Genomic DNA, 23,113 nt, shown 5'->3' on the forward strand with positions numbered 1-23,113 from the left:
TTCAGCTTCTTAGATTTTTCACTGATACTTAAGACACACACTAAAGCATAACTTTCTGTAGGTCATTTTGTTGTAGAACAGAATGCTCTCAAGTAGCTTGTGGTATGAAGTCATATTTGGCAAATAAATAAAAATCAGCCTTTAAACAAAAAAAGAGCCAAACCAAAAGTATGTTTTGGGGATGCTTTTCTTCAGGAGGTTTGAAACAGCCAATACATTTCCGATTGTGCCTAAGAGCATGACATGTAGATAACCACAACTGTAACCAACAAAAATCACCAGCAACAGAGACACCAGAGTGACATGCTGGCACTGACCATAAGCCTACAGTTGTGCACATAAATTTACATACCCCTTGCAGAATCTGCAAAATGTTAATAATTCTTTTTCTTTTTTTCTTTTTTTTTAAATAAGAGAGATCATTTTGTTTTTTTATTTAGCACTGCCCTGTATGAGCTACTTCACAGAACAGATGTTTACATATAGTCCACAAGACACAATAATAACTGAATTTACACAAATGAACCAGTTCAAAAGTTTACATACCCTTGATTCTTAATACAGTGTGTAATACTGATGCTAAAGAAGGCAACATTAAGAGTCAGGGTATGTAAACTTTTTAACAGAATGATTGGTGTAAACTGTTATTATTATTATTTTTTTTATTTAGTACTGCCCTTCAGAAGCTACATAAGATATTTACATGCTTCCCAGAAGACAAAATAACAATTTATTGATCATCCTGTTAAAAAATTTACATTTATTTTGTATCGAACTTTTTACAGAAGGCAGTGACTCTGGCAGGACTACAAGGTAAGTATTCACTTAAACTTGGGCAGTTAAAACTGTGAAATAGGTAACACTAATTTTGATGATCACAAATAATACAAAATAACTTAACTTAAAACACACTCGTACATCTGATCTTTATAAATTAGTAATTGCAGTTCAAATTTGTACAGACACTCAATATCCTTAAGGACAAAATGATGACACCTTATGAAAATCTAGATCAAAGTGCAAATTTGTTCTTAACCTATGAAAATCAGGAAAAATACTCTAAACTTCGAGACTTTGAACATCGATGGATATCACTTATATAAGAGTTCCTCAGTCTTTATCCAAACAGTTTGGCATCAGTCCAAATGATAGTTCTTTGGTCCTAGAAAGAAAGAAAAAATAGGACAAAGTAAGATGTTAACATTGTGACATGCATGCTTCTAGGCAGTGCTGTAAATAAACAGGTTGCATTCCAGTTACTGGCAACAAAGACAATCGGAGGTGTTATAACAGGCAATGCATCTTCTTTGTGTGTGTGAGACGCAGACAACTCACACCTACCCATAGAGATATTCAGATATGTATAATCCTTGACATTAAATATTTGCTTACTTATTTGTTCTGGTAAAGCCTTTCCAGGTTTTACCAACATTTACTCCCAAAAGTTTTACAAGTTAAACTTGATCTGTTCAAATGTGTTATACTGCATTGCTGTTTCTCAAATTCTCAAATCTGACTGGTCAGAAGATGTTTGGTTATGGTTATGTTCTCAGTTTCTTACTTTGACAATTTTCAGGTACGTTTAGCCTACCTATGTACCTGTCTGTCCATCTGTTCAAATATCCATCTATGTATCTATCCATGTACAGCACTTATTCATGTGTTAAAATGCTTCCAGACCTACAACAAAAATGTAATTCCACAAGAACAGCACTTCCCAATATTTCAGTGCATTTTTGCTTGTGTTTGGAGCTAACAAGGGCCATCAATTTAATCATGCTTTTAGAATTTCGTTGTTGGTCTAGGCTGAAGCACTTTTATATTTTGACAACAATACATGCTACAGATCTGTGGTTAACCTTACAATGACACTGGGTTGGTAATGATCGAAATCCTCTATAGTGACTGCTTAAATAAATTAAGACAACAGCTTTAATTTTCCAGGTGAAATCATACAAACGTGACTGTACACTTACCTAGAAGGACAACAATGGATACAACAGCAACTATTGTTATTATGCTGGGCTTCACACGGTTGCCTGTGAATAAGACACAGTTGCTCAGTCAAAATGAGTTTAGTCTCTAAGAGGTTAACAAGAAATATGATAGCTTTAATTTCAAAACATACTGCTAAATATTTAGAAAGATTAATTATGAGTCCGTTTTTGGAATTTTTAAGATTTAAAAATTCACAAAAAGCTACATTTGCCAATCATTTAGCGTTGAAATGACTAATTTCAGGAAAGAACAACGGTATCACTTACTGTCTGATGGTGGAGATGTAGTGGTTGGACCTTGAATTCGATCAACTAGAAGAAAAAGAAGCACAACATAAGGACTATCGCATACAACATGCCTTTCTAACTAGCTTCTTTTGTGCATGCCAATTCTGTTCGCAAAATTGTAAGAAAGCTGCAGAATTATACAATTGTAAACGCACGCGCACACACACACACACACACACACACACACTGCCTCACACGTAAAGATGAATTGCAAGTGATGCGGAGCTCATAAATGCATTATCGTTTAAGCACAATTAGGGCCATAACAAAACAAAACAAAAAAGTTGATGCCTGAAACTTTTGGACAGTTGTCAGGAATTGGACCCATAAGCACAGTGTCCCCACATAGTTGGTAAAGGATGGCAAAGGAGGGGAAGAAAAAAGGGCCATAAGATCTGTGTTTTAGAATGGCATGCTTTAGTTGACGGTTGTGCTTGACAAGTTTCAAAAAACCAACTGGTACACCAGTTTCACAACAAGCGGTCTGGAAATGTTGCAAGAAAGAAGCCCTTCTTGAGAAAACCTCACTAAATGCAATGCCTGAATTTCACCATGCATCAGTGAAACTGCAATTAACATTGTGTGTTCATATGAGACCAGAATTAAACTTTTTGGTCACAATTACAGTCGGTATCAGTTTGACAACCAAAGGGGACTGTATATAATATGGAGGTCGATCAGTGACACTTTGAACAGTCAGTGACAGCTATTTTGTGGCTTGTGGATCAGGGGCCCTTGTGAAGATTCATGGCAAGTACCAGGACATTTCAGCCCATAACCTGGTTGCCTCTACAAGGAGGTTCAGGTAAAGCTTTTAGCAAGATGATTAAACATGCAAACAATACAGAAATGGTTCAAAATAAATAAATAAATAAGAATCAGTGGTGTTTTGCAATGACCAGCTCAGTCCCACAGATTAAACCCCTAGTGAAAAACTGATTTGAACTAAAGAGGGAAGACCACATGCACAAACTTAAAATGCCCTATAGGAGTGAACCAAGATTCCTCTGCAATCTTGTTAAACATTACACATACCCAGTGCTGTTAAGTGAGTAATAATTACAACAAGGACAAGAGGCTTTATATGTGACCAACAGCAAAAAATGGTTGCAGTATAGTGGTATGAAACTCCATCATACAACTATATAACTCTCAAAATGTAAATGTTGTGTACAAATTATCAATGACCAAGTAAGACTTGTCAGGGTCGCGTGATAAGTATTTGTATCGTACTAGGCACAACCTTTAATTATATATGTGGCAAGAAAATGCTTAGTCTAGCTTGCAATAATAAATATTATGATTGCATGGAACACATTTAACTGTATGTTCATACAGAATACATAAAGTATATCATTTCAATGGATGTAAAGTAAGTATAATAAAAAAAAAAAACACTTGCCAGAAATAAAAAATAAATAAAACAAGTATAGAAAAAAACAAATAAGTATGCCACCAGATATGACTAATTGCCACAGCTGTCTAGCTTGAGTAAACAAGAAGAAAACTGGTTCGAAAACATTACATCTTTACATCTAAAACTATCGTTTGTGCTAAGATTATTACATTTTTACTACAATGCAACCTGTTACTTGCAATCTAAGCACAAATCCATTATGGACATGAAGATCCTAGTTATGAAAAGTTTATAATCACGTAATTTTGACCACAGAGTAACCCTCACTTTGTCAAGTCAGAATCTCAAGATTATAAAACAGTGATTAATCTTACGGATGCACTCGGGGGGAGGTGGATTCCATCCGTTTTCTTCACAGACCAGGTGACCAGTTCCATTCATTATGTGCCCTTCATTACATTTGTATTGGACGACATTTTTATATCCGTAGGGTGGTGATTTTCCTTCAACTCGAACAGCGTTTTTAATGTTAGGTGTCTCACACTCTACCACTAGAAAAGCAAAGAAAGAACAGAAACTTGAATGCTAAAAATATTGAATAAAAGATTTCAGAGAAAATATTGATTCTTAACTGAAAATAAAAACCTCCAGTGTAACTCACATAAACACTTCGGAGGAGAAGGATGAAAGGTTCCATTATCAGAACAGGTTACAACTGATTCTCCAATAAGAGTGTAACTTCCAGTACAAGAGTATGTGACTGCTTGATTATACTCATAGGATTCGTCCATGGGATCAAACGTTCCATTCTGTATAGCGAGAGGTGGTGAACATTTCACCACTAAAAAAAAAGAAAACAATTTGTTTAAACATGCTGTTTCAAACAGCTTGTAATGTTTTTTTCCTTTAGTTTTAACAGAAAATCTTTCAATACCTTCACACACAGGCTCTCTCCCATCCCATCCATCGTCACGACAATTTCTATTTTTTTCTCCAACAAGCAAATATCTACAAATAGACAACAGCTTCTAAATACACGTTTAAAATATGTAGCCTTTCATGCATTTAAATATGCACATAAACATGATGTAATTTACACGAAAAAGACTTAAAAAACAAAATGTCAGAATGAATTTACCCTTCATCACATTGTGCGACGGCTGTCGCACCAAACAGAATTCCACTTGGATAAGTATACTTCCCATTGGGAAATTCAGGAAGAGATCCACAGGTCTTTTCTAAAAGTGTACAAATATTACAAGACTGAACACAATTCTTACATCACCACGCTACAGAAAATAAATACATATTTTGTAAAATAATTATATGACTACAACTGTAAGATGGGATCTTTATTCTCATGTAGTCGTGAGTCCCACTATTAATATCTGCCACCCTTTATACAGATGCATCTTTTACATGCGTTTTTTTTTTTTTTTTTTTTTTTTAAGTTTAGGCCATTTGTCCATTTAGAAATTATGTGCAAGTTTTGTTTTATGTGGCTTGCACTTTAATCATCAGCTATGCATTTGTAATGCCATTTCCCATGAAATAAAACCAGAACAAAGAAGCTAACAAAAATAAATTAATTATTTAATTCAACTCTAAACATGAAAGAAGAAAATTACCATAATTAACAAAAACTTCAGGTACACAGACATTCTGGGAGAAAACTTGAGAAGTTGTGAGGAATGAGAAAATGTCTGTAAGAAGAATTACTTGTGCAGTTAAGTTCCAGATTGGTCCACTCGGTCCCAACACAGGTGATTGTACCGGGAACTGATGAATCCACAGGCCGATAGCCAGTAGAACACTGGAACTTTACAGTGGATCCATTTAGGAATGTCTGCTGGCCCAAGTCACTGATCATAACCATGTTTTCCCCAACATCAGGTCTCTTACATTGTGCTGTAGAATATAGTATGTATAGTACAATTAAAATAGCATTAATACAGATGAAACAGCCTGGGAAAAATCTCTAATTGCAACCTTAAAATATATTTGGGAGCATTTGTGCGAGTGCAAATAATTGTTGTGGTGTGACCCGTTTTAACTTCTCTACAAAACGTTCACCAATTACTGCACCGTATGTACCTGCTGTGAGCCGATACAGTGACCGGTCCATCTTTCTATCCAACGTTACATAACCAATTAAACTTCACCATATTCATATTATGTATAGTAAAATAAAATATGCCATTAATACAGTTGAAACAGCTTGGGGAAAAACCTCTAATTTGCCATTTCACAATATACCAGTGGGACACGCACCATTCCAGAACATGTGATTACATTAAAAGAGACACAAGAGTAATGTGTGTAAGTGTAAAAAAAAATACTAATTAGATTCAAAAGCTATTGTAGAACTCATTTGTACAAACCAAACATTGGTGAGACTGGTGTAAAGTAATTAGACTCTTGGATCAGTGGGAGCATATTTTCCAGAATACATTTACTCATTGACAAACACTTTTATCCAAAGTGACAAACTGATGAGCAAATAAGGGTTAAGGGTCTTGCTCAAGATCCTTCACTTTAAACCTGTTTGTTGGATTTAATATCATTTGTATTCTTCCCCTTACAGTTTAGAATGAAGATCCTAGTTATGAAAAGTTTATAATCACGTAATTTTGACCACAGAGTAACCCTCACTTTGTCAAGTCAGAATCTCAAGATTATAAAACAGTGATTAATCTTACGGATGCACTCGGGGGGAGGTGGATTCCATCCGTTTTCTTCACAGACCAGGTGACCAGTTCCATTCATTATGTGCCCTTCATTACATTTGTATTGGACGACATTTTTATATCCGTAGGGTGGTGATTTTCCTTCAACTCGAACAGCGTTTTTAATGTTAGGTGTCTCACACTCTACCACTAGAAAAGCAAAGAAAGAACAGAAACTTGAATGCTAAAAATATTGAATAAAAGATTTCAGAGAAAATACTGATTCTTAACTGAAAATAAAAACCTCCAGTGTAACTCACATAAACACTTCGGAGGAGAAGGATGAAAGGTTCCATTATCAGAACAGGTTACAACTGATTCTCCAATAAGAGTGTAACTTCCAGTACAAGAGTATGTGACTGCTTGATTATACTCATAGGATTCGTCCATGGGATCAAACGTTCCATTCTGTATAGCGAGAGGTGGTGAACATTTCACCACTAAAAAAAAAGAAAACAATTTGTTTAAACATGCTGTTTCAAACAGCTTGTAATGTTTTTTTCCTTTAGTTTTATAACAGAAAATCTTTCAATACCTTCACACACAGGCTCTCTCCCATCCCATCCATCGTCACGACAATTTCTATTTTTTTCTCCAACAAGCAAATATCTACAAATAGACAACAGCTTCTAAATACACGTTTAAAATATGTAGCCTTTCATGCATTTAAATATGCACATAAACATGATGTAATTTACACGAAAAAGACTTAAAAAACAAAATGTCAGAATGAATTTACCCTTCATCACATTGTGCGACGGCTGTCGCACCAAACAGAATTCCACTTGGATAAGTATACTTCCCATTGGAAAATTCAGGAAGAGATCCACAGGTCTTTTCTAAAAGTGTACAAATATTACAAGACTGAACACAATTCTTACATCACCACGCTATAGAAAATAAATACATATCTTTATATTTTGTAAAATAATTATATGACTACAACTGTAAGATGGGATCTTTATTCTTTACTCATAAGCTATGCATTTGTAATTCCATTTCCCAAAAAATAAAACCAGAACAAAGAAGCTAACAAAGATAAATTAATTATTTAATTCAACTCTAAACACGAAGGAAGAAAATGACCACAAATTTCAAAAACTTCAGGTACACAGACATTCTGGGAGAAAACTTGAGAAGTTGTGAGGAATGAGAAAATGTCTGTAAGAAGAATTACTTGTGCAGTTAAGTTCCAGATTGGTCCACTCGGTCCCAACACAGGTGATTGTACGGGGAACTGATGAATCCACAGGCCGATAGCCAGTAGAACACTGGAACTTTACAGTGGATCCATTTAGGAATGTCTGCTGGCCCAAGTCACTGATCATAACCATGTTTTCCCCAACATCAGGTCTCTCACATTGTGCTGTAGAATATAGTAAGTATAGTACAATTAAAATAGCATTAATACAGATTAAACAGCCTGGGAAAAATCTCTAACTGGCCATTTAACAATATAATCATATAATCCAAAATATTTGGGAGCATTTGTGCGAGTGCAAATAATTGTTATGGTGCGACCTGTTTTAATTTCTCTACAAAACGTTCGCTAATTACTGCACAGTATGTGCCTGCTGTGAGCCAATACAGTGACTGGTCCAACTTTACATCCAACGTTACATAACCAATTAAACTTCATCTTTACATTCTTAACTTTATTGCAGATTTTAGATTGGTTAATTTTAGCAGTCAATCACTCCCTTTCACTGTGCTCTCTTGTCACATGACAGGGAGCTAACTAGCACGCACAATATAAAGAGTTGAAGAAAGATGAAAAGAACACTGAGATTTCTTGTGTGAGCTGCCAAAATCTAAGGAAAGTGAAGTAAATGGAAGAGGAGAAAAAAAAGACAGTAAAGCTGATTAAGAGGACATTACATAGTGCTCTGTTATTATTATTATAATTTAAATAAAGCTATTTAAGACCATTATTTGTAGAAAGCCACAGCATTTTCCAGCCTCACCTGTAGGCAGTTATGTGAAGTTTATTTAGGGCTATGTTTTTATGGGTTATGAAGTCTTCATTTATAAATGTAGGTGAAATGTACTTTAAATCCTGAACAAAGCCTTAGTTCAAATAAAAAATTAAAAAATATTTTTAAAAAAACACTGAAATATTATCAAGATAAAAGGAATAAAGGCATATCTGGCATGCTTGTATTATGTTGTGTTGAAATTATGTAATAACATGTGACCATACCCAGGTCAGACTCTAGTGCTTCTTGTACACACATACACCTGTTACTCAAAGGACTAATAAGCTGATAAAGATCCATGACTGCACCTCATATGTACATATTATATAATCATATACGTAAACATGATACATTTACAAACATTAAACCCTACTGTTTCCTACTGAGGTGCCTTAAAAGAAAATTCATCTGTGATTAACAGCAGATTTTTTGCAGCCTATTTAAACAGCTAGGACGGATGAGGGAACACCACCTAAAGCTCGACTTGGCAAAAACTGAGCTTCTTGTCATACCCGCCTGCCTCTCAGTGAACCACAACTTCACCTTACAGCTTGGTTCAACCACACTCAAGCCAACCAGGACAGCCAGAAACCTTGGGGAAACTTTCAATGACAACTTGAACTTTTGAACTTTGACAACAGACCACAATTCAACAACTGCACGGCCCTGTAGGTTCATTCTGTACAGCATCAAGAAAATTAGAACCTAGCTCACTGAACAGGCTACACAGCTACTAGTCCAGGCTCTTGTTATCTAAAAAATGGACTTTTGAAACCCCCAGGCCTCCCAGCCAGCTCCATCAAACCCCTTCAGATGATTAGAATGCATCAGCACGCCTCGTCTTCAACCAGCCCACACGAACCCATGTCACACCCCTCTTCATCTCCCTCCACTGGCTTCCTGTAGATGCTCGCATCAAACCCAAGGCCTTGATGCTCATGTACAAGACATTGTCTGGAACAGCACCCCCCTACCTCAACATTCCGACACCTCGGTGGTGTCCACTAAACAAATAAACGTAAATGCAAACAAGGGCTTTTACATAAGGAAGTTGATGTACTGAACTGTTTGGTTTGCTGACTGATTACAGAACATCACGCAACACCATCCCTATTGTGGCTGGTTTCCAAAGAAATGTTGAATGAGCACGTGTTCAGTATCGTCATTTTCAAGCAGGTTTTGTCCGGAAATACGAGAAGATGAATTTCTGAAATGACACAGAAATCTTTCTATCTTTCTCTTTGACTAAATGTTATCCATGTTAGAAATTCTGCAATTGAAAATCCATTGCATGGAAATATCAACCTAAACTGTGTCAGTCCCTAATGCAAAGTGATCCTTGACCTCAGATGTGTGTAGAATAAAAAAACGCGGGGTTAGCAGCTCAAAGTTTTATTTTCCTACAACAGAAAGTCCTGAAGCACTGCATTCCTCTTATACCACTGCAATTGTCCAATTATCACATTTGCTTTATGAGACAAGATGGTTTTTTAAAAAATTATTTACAGTTATGTTTAATGCCCAAAAAACAAAAAACATGCTCCTTTTCTCACTTACATTATAACAGCTATAAACCTTAACCTGTTTCTCTCTCTCTCTCTCTCTCTCTCTCTCTCTCTCTCTCAACAAGAAAAAAAACATGCAAAACACTTTCTAACCAACAGGATTAACAGACTTCAAAATGACAAATATTCTTAAAAACTAGTGAACTGTATGTATTTTTATGTGCATGTTTGTAATATCTGTCTCTACCCCAGTTGTATAAACCTACAAACGAACAGCTGTCTATAAACTGAAAATGAGCCTAAAGAAAAGCTTGAAAGACATTTAGAGGACTATAGTAAAGTTGATAGTTTACAGTAAAGAATGTGGGTTTCAATGTGGGTTTTAATAAAAATATGGTAATAATCAGATCTCACCTTGGATTTCTGCGACTTTCATTAGACATGTGATGAAGATAATCAACCTGGACCACGCCGTCTCGCGCATCTTTTTCTTTTTAAACCAGTAGGAGGATAAATAACGTTGTTTGGTCGCCTGAATGTATATTTAAAAACAACAACAACAACAACAACGGTTAGCTAGCTTACTCGGTTCAGCTGTTCCAAACCCCAAACAATTGCTGGCTGGCACACACTGGCACACACACACACACACACACGGTTTTACCATGGGTATTATATATACAGGTTTAATATTAACCGTATGGACTTGGTCTTAGATAACTCTCAGGTTTATAACTAGCTAGTGCTTTCAGCTGACAAAATAAAATCCACTATTAGATCATATAAAAAGGTTCAGCTACTTAACTAACATGGATTCCATAAAACACACACACACACAAACAAAACAAAACAAAACAAAACAAAACAATACAAAACAACAACAACAAAACATGGCTTTATTTATTGCTAAACTGAAGAGAAATAAAACCAGGTATAAAAGGGGACGCCTTTAAAGTTAAAGCTTGTAATGTCCTAAGGGGCAAAGAAACTGTAAGGGGTAAAAAGAAAGAAAGAAAGAAATATCCGAGTTGTCTAACCAGGGATAAACAGAGATTTGTCCGTGTTTATAAAGTCTAAATTAGTGATGGCTAACACCGCTAAACAGGTGCAGCGTGCACGCGCATATCTCGCTCATTCAGGAAACAAACAAAAAAAAACAAGCAAACGACCTGCTTTGTATCTTACCTTTCCGCTTAATCCGAAGAGCTCAGCTGAACTGTTACACGGCGTAGTAAGACTTTGAGAAATGTAGGAAATATAGTCAGAGCTGCACCTGAGTCAGGAGGTGGGAAGTATTAGTCAGGACCTTAATCGTTACAGGTTTCACAGCCTCTACAAACAATGACCCTGTGTGGAGATAAGAGTCTCAGTCATACATTTTTTTATGCTGTTGCAAAAGCATACAGCATACAGGTTTGTTCCACACTGACGTCACATTGTTACTGCTATCGCTGTTACAATGGAGTTTAACAGGAGAGCGCTTTTCAAACATAACGGATAAAAGGTCCGTTTTTGCTGTCCCCCGCCCCGAAAACAAAACAAAACTGCAAGGGCTTTCACAAACTTTCTCACTCAGCATTCCGACAACATTCGATGTCATATTATATTGTCATATTAATGAGAAATACAGTATAGAAGTAGTCTAGACGCATACACTGGACTGAAAGTTCTAGTACTCAATGCAGCTATACGACATAGTTATGGTGTCTCATGGCTCTACGAGATGATGAGCACAATGGCGGTGATGTCAGTATCACAACATTATATACCTACATTATACCGTCTCTTTTGTCTTTTATTTTTATTAGATATTTTGTAGAAAGACTGTAGTTCATCTCTTCAACACTTTTCTCACTAAGAAATGATTCTGTGGTGAGACACTGAGAGACTGCCATGAAGGGAAAATAAGATGTATAATGGAAAAGTCCACCCTGAAACACATTAAATTCTAACATATCAGCATGTGACGCACCTGGACATATCATCAATGATGTTTCCTGGGGTCATCGGGTGTTTTGGGTTTAACATCAGACAGCCTTGCCCAGGCGAACCAGGGTTGATCAAGCCCCGACTTGTGTCCAGGTAGCACTACCCCACCCATGGCTCTCCTCTCCTGATCCATAGACATCTTGAAGCAACGCCCGCTGCCTCCGTGGCTGACTTCAGGCCCTTTTGTTCACTGGCTCCTTTGATGCCCAGCATATTATAGGCCCTACTATGTTCATATTGAAATATTTGATGTGTTCCATGGTTGTATGTCTATTGTTCCTGTGAGAAGTTAGAGGTTTGTTCCACACTGACGTCACATTGTTACTGCTATCACTGTTACAATGGAGTTTAATAGGAGAGCGCTTTTCAAACATAACGGATAAAAGGTCCGTTTTTGCTGTCCCCCGCCCCGAAAACAAAACAAAACTGCAAGGGCTTTCACAAACTTTCTCACTCAGCATTCCGACAACATTCGATGTCATATTATATTGTCATATTAATGAGAAATACAGTATAGAAGTAGTGGAGACGCAAACACTGGACTGAAAGTTCTAGTACTCAATGCAGCTATACGACATAGTTATGGTGTCTCATGGCTCTACGAGATGATGAGCACAATGGCGGTGATGTCAGTATCACAACTTTGAAGCTATGGAAGCTGATCTGATTAAGCAGAGTGTACAGATGATGAGATGAGAGAGTTGGACAGGGCAAAGGAATAAAACGCTGCTGCATTGCTTTCTTTAAATAGACATGAGTTCCCACTGCCTCCACTAGCAGTGGGTCATATATTGACATTGTGGGTAATGTAGGAAAAAGCATTACGGAAAATAGACCAAAAATAGTCAATTAGGAATTTAATCATAAAGTAAGCATTTCACACCGTTGAAGATCACATATTGATTATGCATATTGATAAGCAAGTCTTTCAGGGTAATTTTTCCCCCCTTCAATACAAATTGATGAGCAAAAAGATAAGCTACAGTCTCTAACTGTACACATAGTATACTTACAATGTAAGGTGTGTCTAATAAACTGAAAAGGAAGTTTACACAAACTTTAAAAATTTCCAGCAATGCTGCTGAGCTTGACTGAGTCATACAAATGCCACACACACCCCCTTGCATCACTGCTGTGAAGAGAAACCTTCCACCCAAATATGCTCTAGTCACCAGTAGTTCTATAATGGTCAGTCATTGATGGATGAGTTAGAGGAGGTTTGACATATTGAATAAAGCAACAGAAGGTGCAGCCATATGATTTTATCAGGTTTACCTGATAAAAATGGACAGTGCATGCAACTACAAGGTAGATAATAATCTGGCCCCTGGATGCATATATTCTTGGAGGTGCAAAAAAGTTTGTCCTTTCATCTATTCCATATTTCTTGAATAATTAATACTACAATGGGGCATGTTGCTATAACCATATAAACAATATATTTATTGCAGAAAGTGTTTATTAAATTTTCTATAACGGAATCTCTGAAAGTGGTTTCTGCTGCAAGTAAAAGGTTAATGTTTTTCTAATACAGTATTGTTTCTATAGTAAGAGCTAAGTCACAGACATTTATGTAATGAGAATAATAAATGAAAAAATAATTTTTAAAAATGTACTGATACATTTAATAGGAAAAACATATAACAGTTGACTTGGTGAAGCTTTCTGTAAGGAGACATTTATTTAATATTTATGGAAAGAGTCTTCAGTGTCAGTTCTTTGTAATAGTCCATAAGTTTTTTTGCATCATGGTTTCTCAGTAACAGGATAAGCTGTGTTTTTGCTTGTTTATTTTTTTTTGTCATTTTTTTGTATTAAATTTAAAAGATTCTGGTATGAGAACAACTACTATAATGTAACTGATAACAGGGACTAAGTTGCCTTGTCAAAATTAAATGTAACTAAAAACAGATAAATAAATAAAAAAAATCATAGTTGGCATGTTGCTGTGGTATAAGTGGAATAAAATGTATCAGGACATGCTGCTATAGGAAAACAATCAACTTAAGGGTAATGGCCCTCCACCTGCACCGGTTCTTGTATTATTTCTTACATACTTACTATATCTTTTAGCTTACTGCCTTAGTAGAATTAGACTTTTCAACGATTTGACATTATAGGGTTATGATAATAGTCATAAACATTTTATTATAGGAGCTTCTTACTCAAAGAAACCAAATTTAGCCTATAACACAGGCATGAACAGCCTAATGTTCACTAACATTTCTGACTTGATATTAAGAGCATTAAAAAAATTAATTAATTAAAAGCACACCTTATACATTGACTGTTAAGCTAAAAAATTATGTTTACAGTGGCATACCAGTGCCTTACTCTTATCAAAGTCATAGCCAAGTTCTCTGGAACCATTGCCACACCCCGCATGACTGATCAACAGGAAGTGACTAGCATTTATAGGCGTTTCATATATTTTTTATACACTATCAAGACAAGACCTTTGCCCTAGACTGATATTTCCTAAAGATTTCAGCTGTATCCTTATTTTTGTCTGCATAAAGACAATAAGGCTGTTCAGAATATTGTTTTTTCATTCATAAGATGTATTTACACTGAATTTGATGACATTTTATATTGTAAGAAGATAGAATAATAATAATACAAGTAATATATGAATCATGCAAGCATTAGCATATCTTTTTAAAGAATGTACTAAATACAGTATGTACAATTTGAACAATATAGTGTTTTGAATTGCAATATGTGCAGCACAGACTCTAAAACCTTCTCATAGCCTATTCAATGTCTAAAAGAGATTGCTGTTAACTGTAAATAAAAAGGGTTACACCGTGTTTCTGTAGTGTATTAGTTTTAAAAGACCAAGACTTACATGTCTACACTGTAAAACTGCACATACATATTTTTTTAAAGCTCTCTTCATCAGAAAATACATCAACTTCTATTTAGTAAGCTTTTTTTATTTAAACAAATGAGAGTTTTGTTTACATAACCACCAGTCAGTGACTCATTTGTACCACACTGTAGTATGAAAGGTGCAACAGGAAACATACCACAAAAATAAGGCACTACCGGTAAATAAAGGCCATTTTGTTTGTTGCGAAACAATAAACTTGTTTTATTCAAAGAAAAAGCATTCCAACTTCTTAACGTAGTGTAAAAAGTATTCCAGTGTTGAAAGAGCTTTTGTTAATAATTAGACATAGTTATCTGTTACAGAGTGCTTTAAAGCTCACAGGGTGAAATGTGTCCTTTAAAGCTAGATGTGGTTATTTAGAGTGACCACAGAAACTTCAGAAGAAATTTCAGACAAAGGGCTTGGTCTGCTGTAATCTCCTGTTAACCAATTTTACAAATTAGAGTGCAGTCTTGAACAATAAGTTCCTTTCACTAATCATACTACATACAACTTCCTCATATTAAACAGCTGCAGAGAGTCCTTTCCACGTTAGTGCTCAACATACCATCCAGTAGAACAAAAAACATTTCCAAGAATTAAAGAAGAAAAAAAAAACCTCCTATAGTTAGAAGGTTTTATTGTGATTCACGTGCCACTGAACATTGTGTGTTTCTTTCTTTAGTGTAACAGCTCATGCAGGGATTTGTGGATGGGTCACATAAACTAAGACTAAAATAAACAGATTTAAGAAACGTGTTGTGGTATAAGTGGAAAAAAAGCACTTCCGGGTGGCACTGGTACTCTGCTGCATGATGTGCTTGTGTGATTTATCTCACAAAAATATGCCAAAAGAATTTTTTTTTTCTCCTCAATAAAATGATGTGAGCCAATGGACAGGTAACTCTAGACAGATCTGTGCAGGTGCTGTGAACTCTCCGATATTAACATAATTCCTCGCCCCTTCCCTTTCTTTACATAGTCTGCTTATGTACCTGCTTTAAAAAAATAGTTTATTCTCAATCTGTTTATTCAGTATTATTGTGCAGATATATGTATGCAGAACCAAATATGGACAAACGATATGAGTGGTGCCTCATGGTCACTGGAATTGCAGAGATGTTCCCTGGCATTTATTTTTCAGCCTCCTCAACAGCATTGTCATGGACATAAAATAGCTGGCGGTTTCAGACTTACTAAGTGCTTTGAACAACTTAACAGCATCAGGGATGTCTTTCTCTTGACTAACAAACGGGTTAACTGTTCTTTTCAGTGTCCCAATCTCTGGGGCTTTGTTGCCATTACTGTCTTTAAATAAAATCCATGAGCCTTTAGTGAAATCGGTCTTGAACAGCTCTGTGGTACATGGGTTAAAAAAAAAGAGAATGTTTTCACCATTAAATGATATATTACAATTTAAACATACAAAAAAAATTAACTTAATACTATACTGTGGGGGAAATAAGTATTGGACGCATCAAAAGTTTTTTCAGTCAATATATTTCCAATGAGACTATTCACATTCAATTTTCACCAGACATCCCTATTAACTCAAAAAATCTAGAAATATAAAGATTTCGCAACATTAAAGTCCATAAATAAAGTGAATGTTTCTTGTGTGACACCTTGGTAACGAAAAGCCTTTATATCAATCAATTTACTAACCCAGTTTATATTAATTTGCACAGATAAGGAGGTGTAATTACTTACGGATTTCAGCTGGTTCCTTGCCTTACCTTGCCTTGGAGAACTGCTTTTTCTTAGCGTGTTCAATACTTTTTTCCTGTATCATTTCACTTTATTACACATAACTTTATTTATGGACTTTAATGTTCGGATTTCTTTGTGTGTGTTGATTTCTTGAGTTAATACCAAAGTCTGGTGAAAATGTCATGTGAATAACCTCACTGGAAATATATTTACTGAAAAAAATGTTGACGCGTCCAATACTTATTTCCCCCACCGTATATGGCATGCAAAATAATGGTCAACAAGATGGGACAAGAAAAAAAGTAGTGTACACTAAGGTTACTGGTATTAAAAAAAATATTTTAAAACTCTTTTTTTGTGTTAACTATTTTTTTTATTCTGCGCATGTTTTTAAAAAAATTTTATTTATGGAAGCATCCCATTGGTGTAATGTTACAGAGATGTTACTTTTACTTGCATGTTCAGGAACTCAAGTCCCAGTTTCTGCTTATCTAAGATTTTTGCAGTCGATCCGTTTGACTGTCCGTGTAGCCATCTCTCAGAGATTCTCGTTATCACAATATCTCAAGAACAACTGGTTGAATATTAGTAACAAGAAGGAGTCATTCCCATCCATACTGTTTGTGTCTTATATCAGGCAGCATAAATCTACTTACCCTGCTGGTCATACCAGAACAGGTCAACTGTTTCTCTTATGATGCGTTATGTTTTTGTTTCGTTTTTTAACCACAAAGACACTTGAAGGAAAAAAAAGACAAATATAAAGACCAAATGTACTGAAGAAAATGTCAAAGTAATATCAGCACAAACTTTTATTTTTAAACTACTGTTTTTATTTTTGTTTTTTTTTACAGTGAAATTTTATTAATAGTGCAATGTAACAGCAAAGCAATACTTTTTAAATAATTCATCATTATTAATTACAGCCCAGTCCTGAAGTGAACCACTCAGACATTCGATACAAAAGTTTCTATCCGGTCATTCATTCTAATATAATGTTATTTGCCACACTCAACAATTGAGATCAGCTTGATGATATTGAAGTGATGTAAAAGCAATTTTTGGCTTTCTTTGAATGTAGATACAAAAAGAATTCACAGAGGGAGGGAAAAGAAAGAAAGAAAAAAAAACACTCCTTGTGTAACTAAACATACAATGGTCACAAGGTCAATGTTATGCTACTATATCATAGAGTGCAGCAGGAACGAGTCCTAACACCTGGAAATAAGTTCGTGTTTTTGCACTTCAGGTTCCATCGTCTCAAAGTCAATGAATTTTTAAAATGGGTTTTTGTTTAAATGCCTTAAATAAGATTTATGGTTAACACAAGCTGAAGATGTTGTCATGTTATATTCTACAAAATAAAATACATCTGTAATAGCCCACTCATGATTTTTTAGTTTTACGCGTCTTGAAAAAGTGGCTAAATGGGACTACAGAGGTTGTCGGGGATATTAAAGGTCATCAAGCCGAACAGGAAAACTCAACTACTACAGCCTCTACTACAATGTTTATATCGTGCTCTTGCAAACTATTCCAACACAAACTTTCCGACTTGTACATTTATCGATTTAAAGTATTTTCCAATTTTAGTGCTTTAAAAAAAAATATTGAAAGTTGTCGGAAGCTTAGTGGTGGTGATGAAGTCATGCTACTGTGGTGTAGTTTGTTTGTAGCATAACTTTAACTTTTACTTCTGGCGATTCTATTTAAACTTCAAAATTCATAAAATTTGATTCAAATGAAATTTGTGATGATTATCTTGATGAACAAAACGTGTAAGAATTGTAAACTTTTGTTGGTCATAGAGATTATTTTCTGCAATAATCTAAAAGCCAGTGGAAAAATTATATTGGCTTTTTGTCAAGGGAACCAGGGTGATGCTAACTTCTGGGCTGACCTACAAAAATGTGTCATCTCTGCAGCACTCTAATACAATAAAGCAGATATAGCTGTATATTACATCAAATCACATGACCATTTAATTCTTGATTTGGATAGTTCAGAAGGCATTGATTAATTGCCTATAACAGTAGCTCTAACCTTAGTACCAGCTGTTACGGCAAATCACAGGTTTATATTAACGCACTTGCTTACTGGATGCTTTTTTTTTTTTTTTTTTAATACTAACAGATCATTCACATGGACTCATATGTCTGACACTACACACAATTCAAACCTACTAATAAATGTGTAAAAAGCTTGGCTTTACCCCCCCTTTTAAGTTTTGTTTGATATATATACACTCCAGAAAGAAAAACCTTGCTACCAGTAACTCTGCCAAAATCCAAAGTGTATTATACAAAAAGTTAAAGAAAATACAGAGAACAGCAAATTATACACAATGTACAAAACTGTGTGAGTGCGTTTGAATTGTCAGTAAAGGTCCAGGGTAACGTGAGTGAATGTATATGTCGGAACGGCCTCACCGGTAACACGCCTCAGTCCGGGAGCTCGTGAGAAGCACTGATGTTCTGTGACTCAGTCCCAAAGGAAAATAATGCACAACTTCCGATAATTCCTCAATGCGACGAAAATGATCACAGACAAGATCAGGCAAGGCAACATGAAAAAGTAATTGCTTGTATAATCCAAGAGGAGAACACTGAGCTTTGCTGTTTCTCCCCTTCTTGCCGGTAAGCTGGCATCAATCTTGATCAAATTAGGTTGCTGGAGAGACTCTGGGATGTGTATGGGTCTCAGTCAGTCAGTACATGTTTTTGGGTGAAGATTCCTCTGGTCTATAAATGGTGGAGAACTAGAGAATCGTCTTCGGGTTTGGAATCAAGTTGAATCGTTCTGGAACAGAAAGGCAAATTAAGTTGATAAAAACTACACCAATGTGATCATGCTGATAAGTGTTGTTTATTTAGATGTACAGTGCCCTTCACTAATATTGGCACCCTTGGTAAATATGAGCAAAGAAAGCTGTAAAAAAAAAAAAAAAAAATGTCTTCATTGTTGAACCATTTGATCTTTTGTGAATGCACAAAAATGCACAAAAATAGTCTACTCTCATGGATATCAAACAATTCCAAACAAAAAGGTTTATCCAAAAAAATATCTTTGTTAAATATAGGTGTGCAACTATTATTGGCACCCTTTCAGTCAATACTTTGTGCTACCTCACTTTGCCAAGATAACAGCTCGAAGTTTTACATGGCAAGGGATAGAAGACCATACAGAATTTCTCCAGATCCTTCTAATTTAGAGCTCCACGCTGGTGGACTCTCCTCTTCAGTTCACCTGTGGGGTTTTCTATGGGTTGCAACTCAGGGGACTGGGATGGCCATGGCAGGACCTTGATTTTGTGGTCAGTAAACCATTTTTGTGTTCGTTTTGATGTATGTTTTGGATCATTGTCTTGCTGGAAGATCCAACCACGGACCATTTTAAGCTTTCTGGCAGAGACTGGCAGAGCTTTCTGGCAGGTTTTCATTTAATATCTGTTGATATTTGATAGAGTCCATGATGCCATGTATCCTAACAAAATGTCCAGGTCTTCTAGCAGAAAAACACCCCCAAAACATTAAAGAGCCTCCACCATATTTAACCGTGGGCATGAGGTACTTTTCCATATGGCTACCTCTCTGTGTGCACCAAAACCACCTCTGGTGTTTATTACCAAAAAGCTCTATTCTTGTTTCATCTGACCATAGAACCTGATCCCATTTGAAGTTCCAGTAGTGTCGGCAAACTGAAGATGCTTGAGTTGAGAGTAGAGGCTTTTTTCTTGAAACCCTTCCAAACAACTTGTGGTGATGTAGATGACTTCGGATTGTAGTTTTGGAGACTTTCTGAACCCAAGATGCAACTACCTTCTGCAATTCTCCAGCTGTGATCCTTGGAGATTTTTTCACCACTTGAACCGTCCTTTTCACAGTGTGTTGAGACAATATAGACACACGTCCAATTCCAGGTTGATTCATAACATTTCCAGTTGACTGGAACTTTTTAATTATTGCCCTGATGGTGGAAACGGGCATTTTCAATGCTTGTGCTATTTTCTTATAGACACTTCCTATACTGTGAAGCTCAACAACTTTGTGCCGCACATCACAGCTATATTCCTTGGTCTTACCCATTGTTATGAATGACTAAGGGAATTTGGCCTGTGTGCGCCCTCATATTTATACCGTTGTGAAACAGGAAGTCATGGTTGAACAATTTCCTGTTCCTAGTCACCCAGGTGTACTAAGAAAAAGTAAAATATCAATGGGAATATACTTAAAATATATTATTCTCATATGAATTCATAGGGGTGCCAGAAATTGTTGCACACCTATATTTAACAAAGGTTTTTTTTTTTTTTTTTTAAATAAACTTGGGTTTTGTTTGCAATTACTTGATATACATGAGCTCTCATGGGAGTCTCAGAGTATTTGTATGAATTTTTTGAACAAAAGATCAAATGGTTAAACAATAAAGACAATTTTTTACAGCCTTCTTTGCTCATATTTAGCAACGGTGCCAATATTAGTGAAGGGAACTGTATTTAGTGTTCTTCACGTGCCACGAAGCATGGTGTGTGCATGTTTTGGAAAAGAACAAAGAACATAAGTGCATAAAATCAGGTTAGTGCTCATGCCAGATTAAAAAAAACACAAAAACAGTGAGCATGTCATATGATTTTTACTCAAGCTTTCATTTTTTAAGAAAATCGCACTTACTTTATATGTTTCTTTTTCTTCCAGCAGTAGCAACCAACACAAACAAGAGCACAAACTATACAAAATGGAAAAAAAAACATGACTAAGATTGTAGGTGAAAATAATAGCTTTAGTATTTACATTACTATTCAATTAAAATTATTTCCATAGCAATTTTAACAATAGTCAGTTTCACAAAGCAGTTTTTTAGGGGGAGAGTACACATAAAAGTAAATAAAAACCTAACTTATTGCTCTTTTTCCCACCCTTTTAGGGATTCTAAATTCATTTGGTGTGCCAGATTAGTTCATTTAATAGGAACACCTGTACAACGACTCATTAATGCACTTATCCAGTGTAGAGCTGCAACAACTAATCGATAATCGATTATGAAAATCGTTGTCAACGAATCTCATTATGGATTAGTTTTTTTCTACACGCAGTGTGGGGGAGATTTACTCATTACATTACGTCTGTTCAGAAATCACCTTTCAGAGAGTAAATACTAAAGTTGTGTCCCAAATGACGTACTGTACACTTACACTATGCACTATGAACTCTACTGTCTAGTGTGTGGATTTTAGAAAGGTAATATCTCAAATATATCACTAGCGGTTTTTTTTTACTAACCAAAACTATAAGCCACCACGGTGCATGACATCATACGCACGCTAGCATTAGCAAACACCCAGAGTCACCGATAATGACTTCAGTTTACTTTCTGTCTTTCTGCGTTAGGTTTTATTCCCAACATGACCTCAGTCTCCATCAGACGGAGGAGAAATCGTCAAGTAACTGAGGAAAAAGTGTGTAACCTCCAAGTCCTCTAAGGCAGAGGGGGGCATTTTAAACACTGCGGAGATCAAACTCATGCACGAGGACAAACTTATGTTTATATCCAAAATGCTCCACTGTGTGTAAGGGGCAGGGGAAACTGGTGCAAGTTGCTTAAAAGGTTTAGTTTAATTTAAGTTTACTGTCATTATATGCTGTATTTGCACGCTTGCAGTGTAACTTCTGTAATTTATTATAACGGAAAAGTGATGTGTTAGTAACGAGGCTGCGTTGCTCCTCACGTGTGGTGCAGACGCAGTGATACAGAGTGGGAGCGCGGGTAAGATCTGTAATGTCTCATTAAAACACTACGATCAAAAGTAAACACAAGTAAAATAATATTCCTAAAGGCAGTGAGGAACGGAAACCACACGGTGCAGTGAAAGTGAGTTTTTATTTTTCATTTAGGACTGTAGTTTAATTGGGTGCTTTTTGTGCATTAATAAAAAGATAATGCATAAATACTATAAAATAAATTTATATATATGAGAGAGAGAGAGAGATCACTTCCGTTTATATATAAAAAACATTTATTTTATAGTATTTATGCATTATTTTTATGGATGCACAAAAAGCACCCAATTAAACTACAGTCCTACATTAATAGTATATATTCTTGTGTGTGTGTGTGTGTGTGTGTGTATTGGGTTCTTTTCTGTTTTGGACAAACAGTTGTGTAAAGTTTTAGTCTGAAGTTTATATTTGTAACACTCAGTTTGTGGATTTTACTTTAAACAAACAAAAAATAAATGGTACTGAAAGCTTGCCCCATCCCCATCCGATTAATCAAAAAAAATTTAAATACTTGTCCAACTAATCGATAATGAAATTATATCAATTATAATACAATAATTATATAATATAACAATTATAATCGTTAGTTTCAGCCCTAATCCAGTGCATAAAATCATGCAGATACAGGTCAAGAGCTTTACTTAATCAAACATCAGAATGTGGGACAAAAGTGTGATCTCTGTGACATGGTGGACTGGTTTGAGTATGTGAGAGAGAGAGAGAAAGCGAGCAAGAGAGGGGGAGAGAGAGAGAGAGAGAGAGAGAGAGAGAGAGAGAGAGAGAGAGAGAGAGAGCACATACTTACCCAGGACTCCTAGAACAATTAAAATGATCCTAATCCAAGGAACTGGACCTGCAAATGAATATTAATTTAAATTATTAGATTTTAGTTTCATTAAATGAAACCTTTTACATT

General features: G+C 35.7%; 2 protein-coding genes across 6 annotated transcripts in view; both read right to left on the minus strand.

The window, feature by feature from the left end:
• Positions 1-740: 740 nt before the first annotated feature.
• LOC108261841 (C4b-binding protein alpha chain) lies at positions 741-11,211 on the minus strand. 2 transcript variants are annotated; one of them, XM_053686385.1, is made up of 15 exons: positions 11,035-11,211; positions 10,264-10,381; positions 7,546-7,734; positions 7,108-7,207; positions 6,904-6,977; positions 6,629-6,808; positions 6,342-6,518; positions 5,362-5,550; positions 4,781-4,880; positions 4,577-4,650; positions 4,304-4,483; positions 4,017-4,193; positions 2,265-2,309; positions 1,977-2,039; positions 741-1,162 (listed from the first exon to the last, which is right to left on the minus strand). In XM_053686385.1, exons 2-15 carry the CDS (start codon positions 10,331-10,333, stop codon positions 1,137-1,139), a joined length of 1,644 nt encoding a protein of 547 aa, XP_053542360.1. In that variant the 5' UTR covers positions 10,334-10,381; positions 11,035-11,211; the 3' UTR covers positions 741-1,136. The 2 variants fall into 2 exon arrangements, with proteins under 2 accessions (XP_053542360.1, XP_053542361.1); XM_053686386.1 differs by lacking the exon at positions 11,035-11,211 and having other exon boundaries at positions 10,264-10,489.
• Positions 11,212-17,230: 6,019 nt separating this feature from the next.
• Positions 17,231-23,113, minus strand: part of LOC128635151 (C4b-binding protein alpha chain) — a 31,724-nt gene continuing 25,841 nt past the window's right edge. For all 4 annotated transcript variants that reach the window (XM_053686488.1, XM_053686485.1, XM_053686486.1 and 1 more), the window contains 3 exons: positions 23,003-23,050; positions 21,091-21,145; positions 17,231-19,219 (listed from right to left, as the gene is read on the minus strand). In XM_053686488.1, coding sequence (XP_053542463.1) covers positions 19,162-19,219; positions 21,091-21,145; positions 23,003-23,050 — 161 coding nt within the window. In that variant the 3' untranslated portion in view covers positions 17,231-19,161. The remainder of the gene's footprint in view (positions 19,220-21,090; positions 21,146-23,002; positions 23,051-23,113) is intronic.

This window comes from Ictalurus punctatus, chromosome 15 (assembly GCF_001660625.3).
Source record: "Ictalurus punctatus breed USDA103 chromosome 15, Coco_2.0, whole genome shotgun sequence".
NCBI classification, from domain to species: domain Eukaryota; kingdom Metazoa; phylum Chordata; class Actinopteri; order Siluriformes; family Ictaluridae; genus Ictalurus; species Ictalurus punctatus.

What these genes read in the sequence shown, in the direction of transcription:
- LOC108261841 (XM_053686385.1), bottom strand. Translation starts at nt 10,333, where the DNA reads ATGCGCGAGACGGCGTGGTCCAGGTTGATTATCTTCATCACATGTCTA. An exon ending in GAAAGTCGCAGAAATCCAAG is followed by an intron (nt 7,735 to 10,263) that starts GTGAGATCTGAT and finishes TATATTCTACAG; the next exon opens with CACAATGTGAGAGACCTGAT. An exon ending in TTCTCCTCCGAAGTGTTTAT is followed by an intron (nt 4,194 to 4,303) that starts GTGAGTTACACT and finishes TTGCTTTTCTAG; the next exon opens with TGGTAGAGTGTGAGACACCT.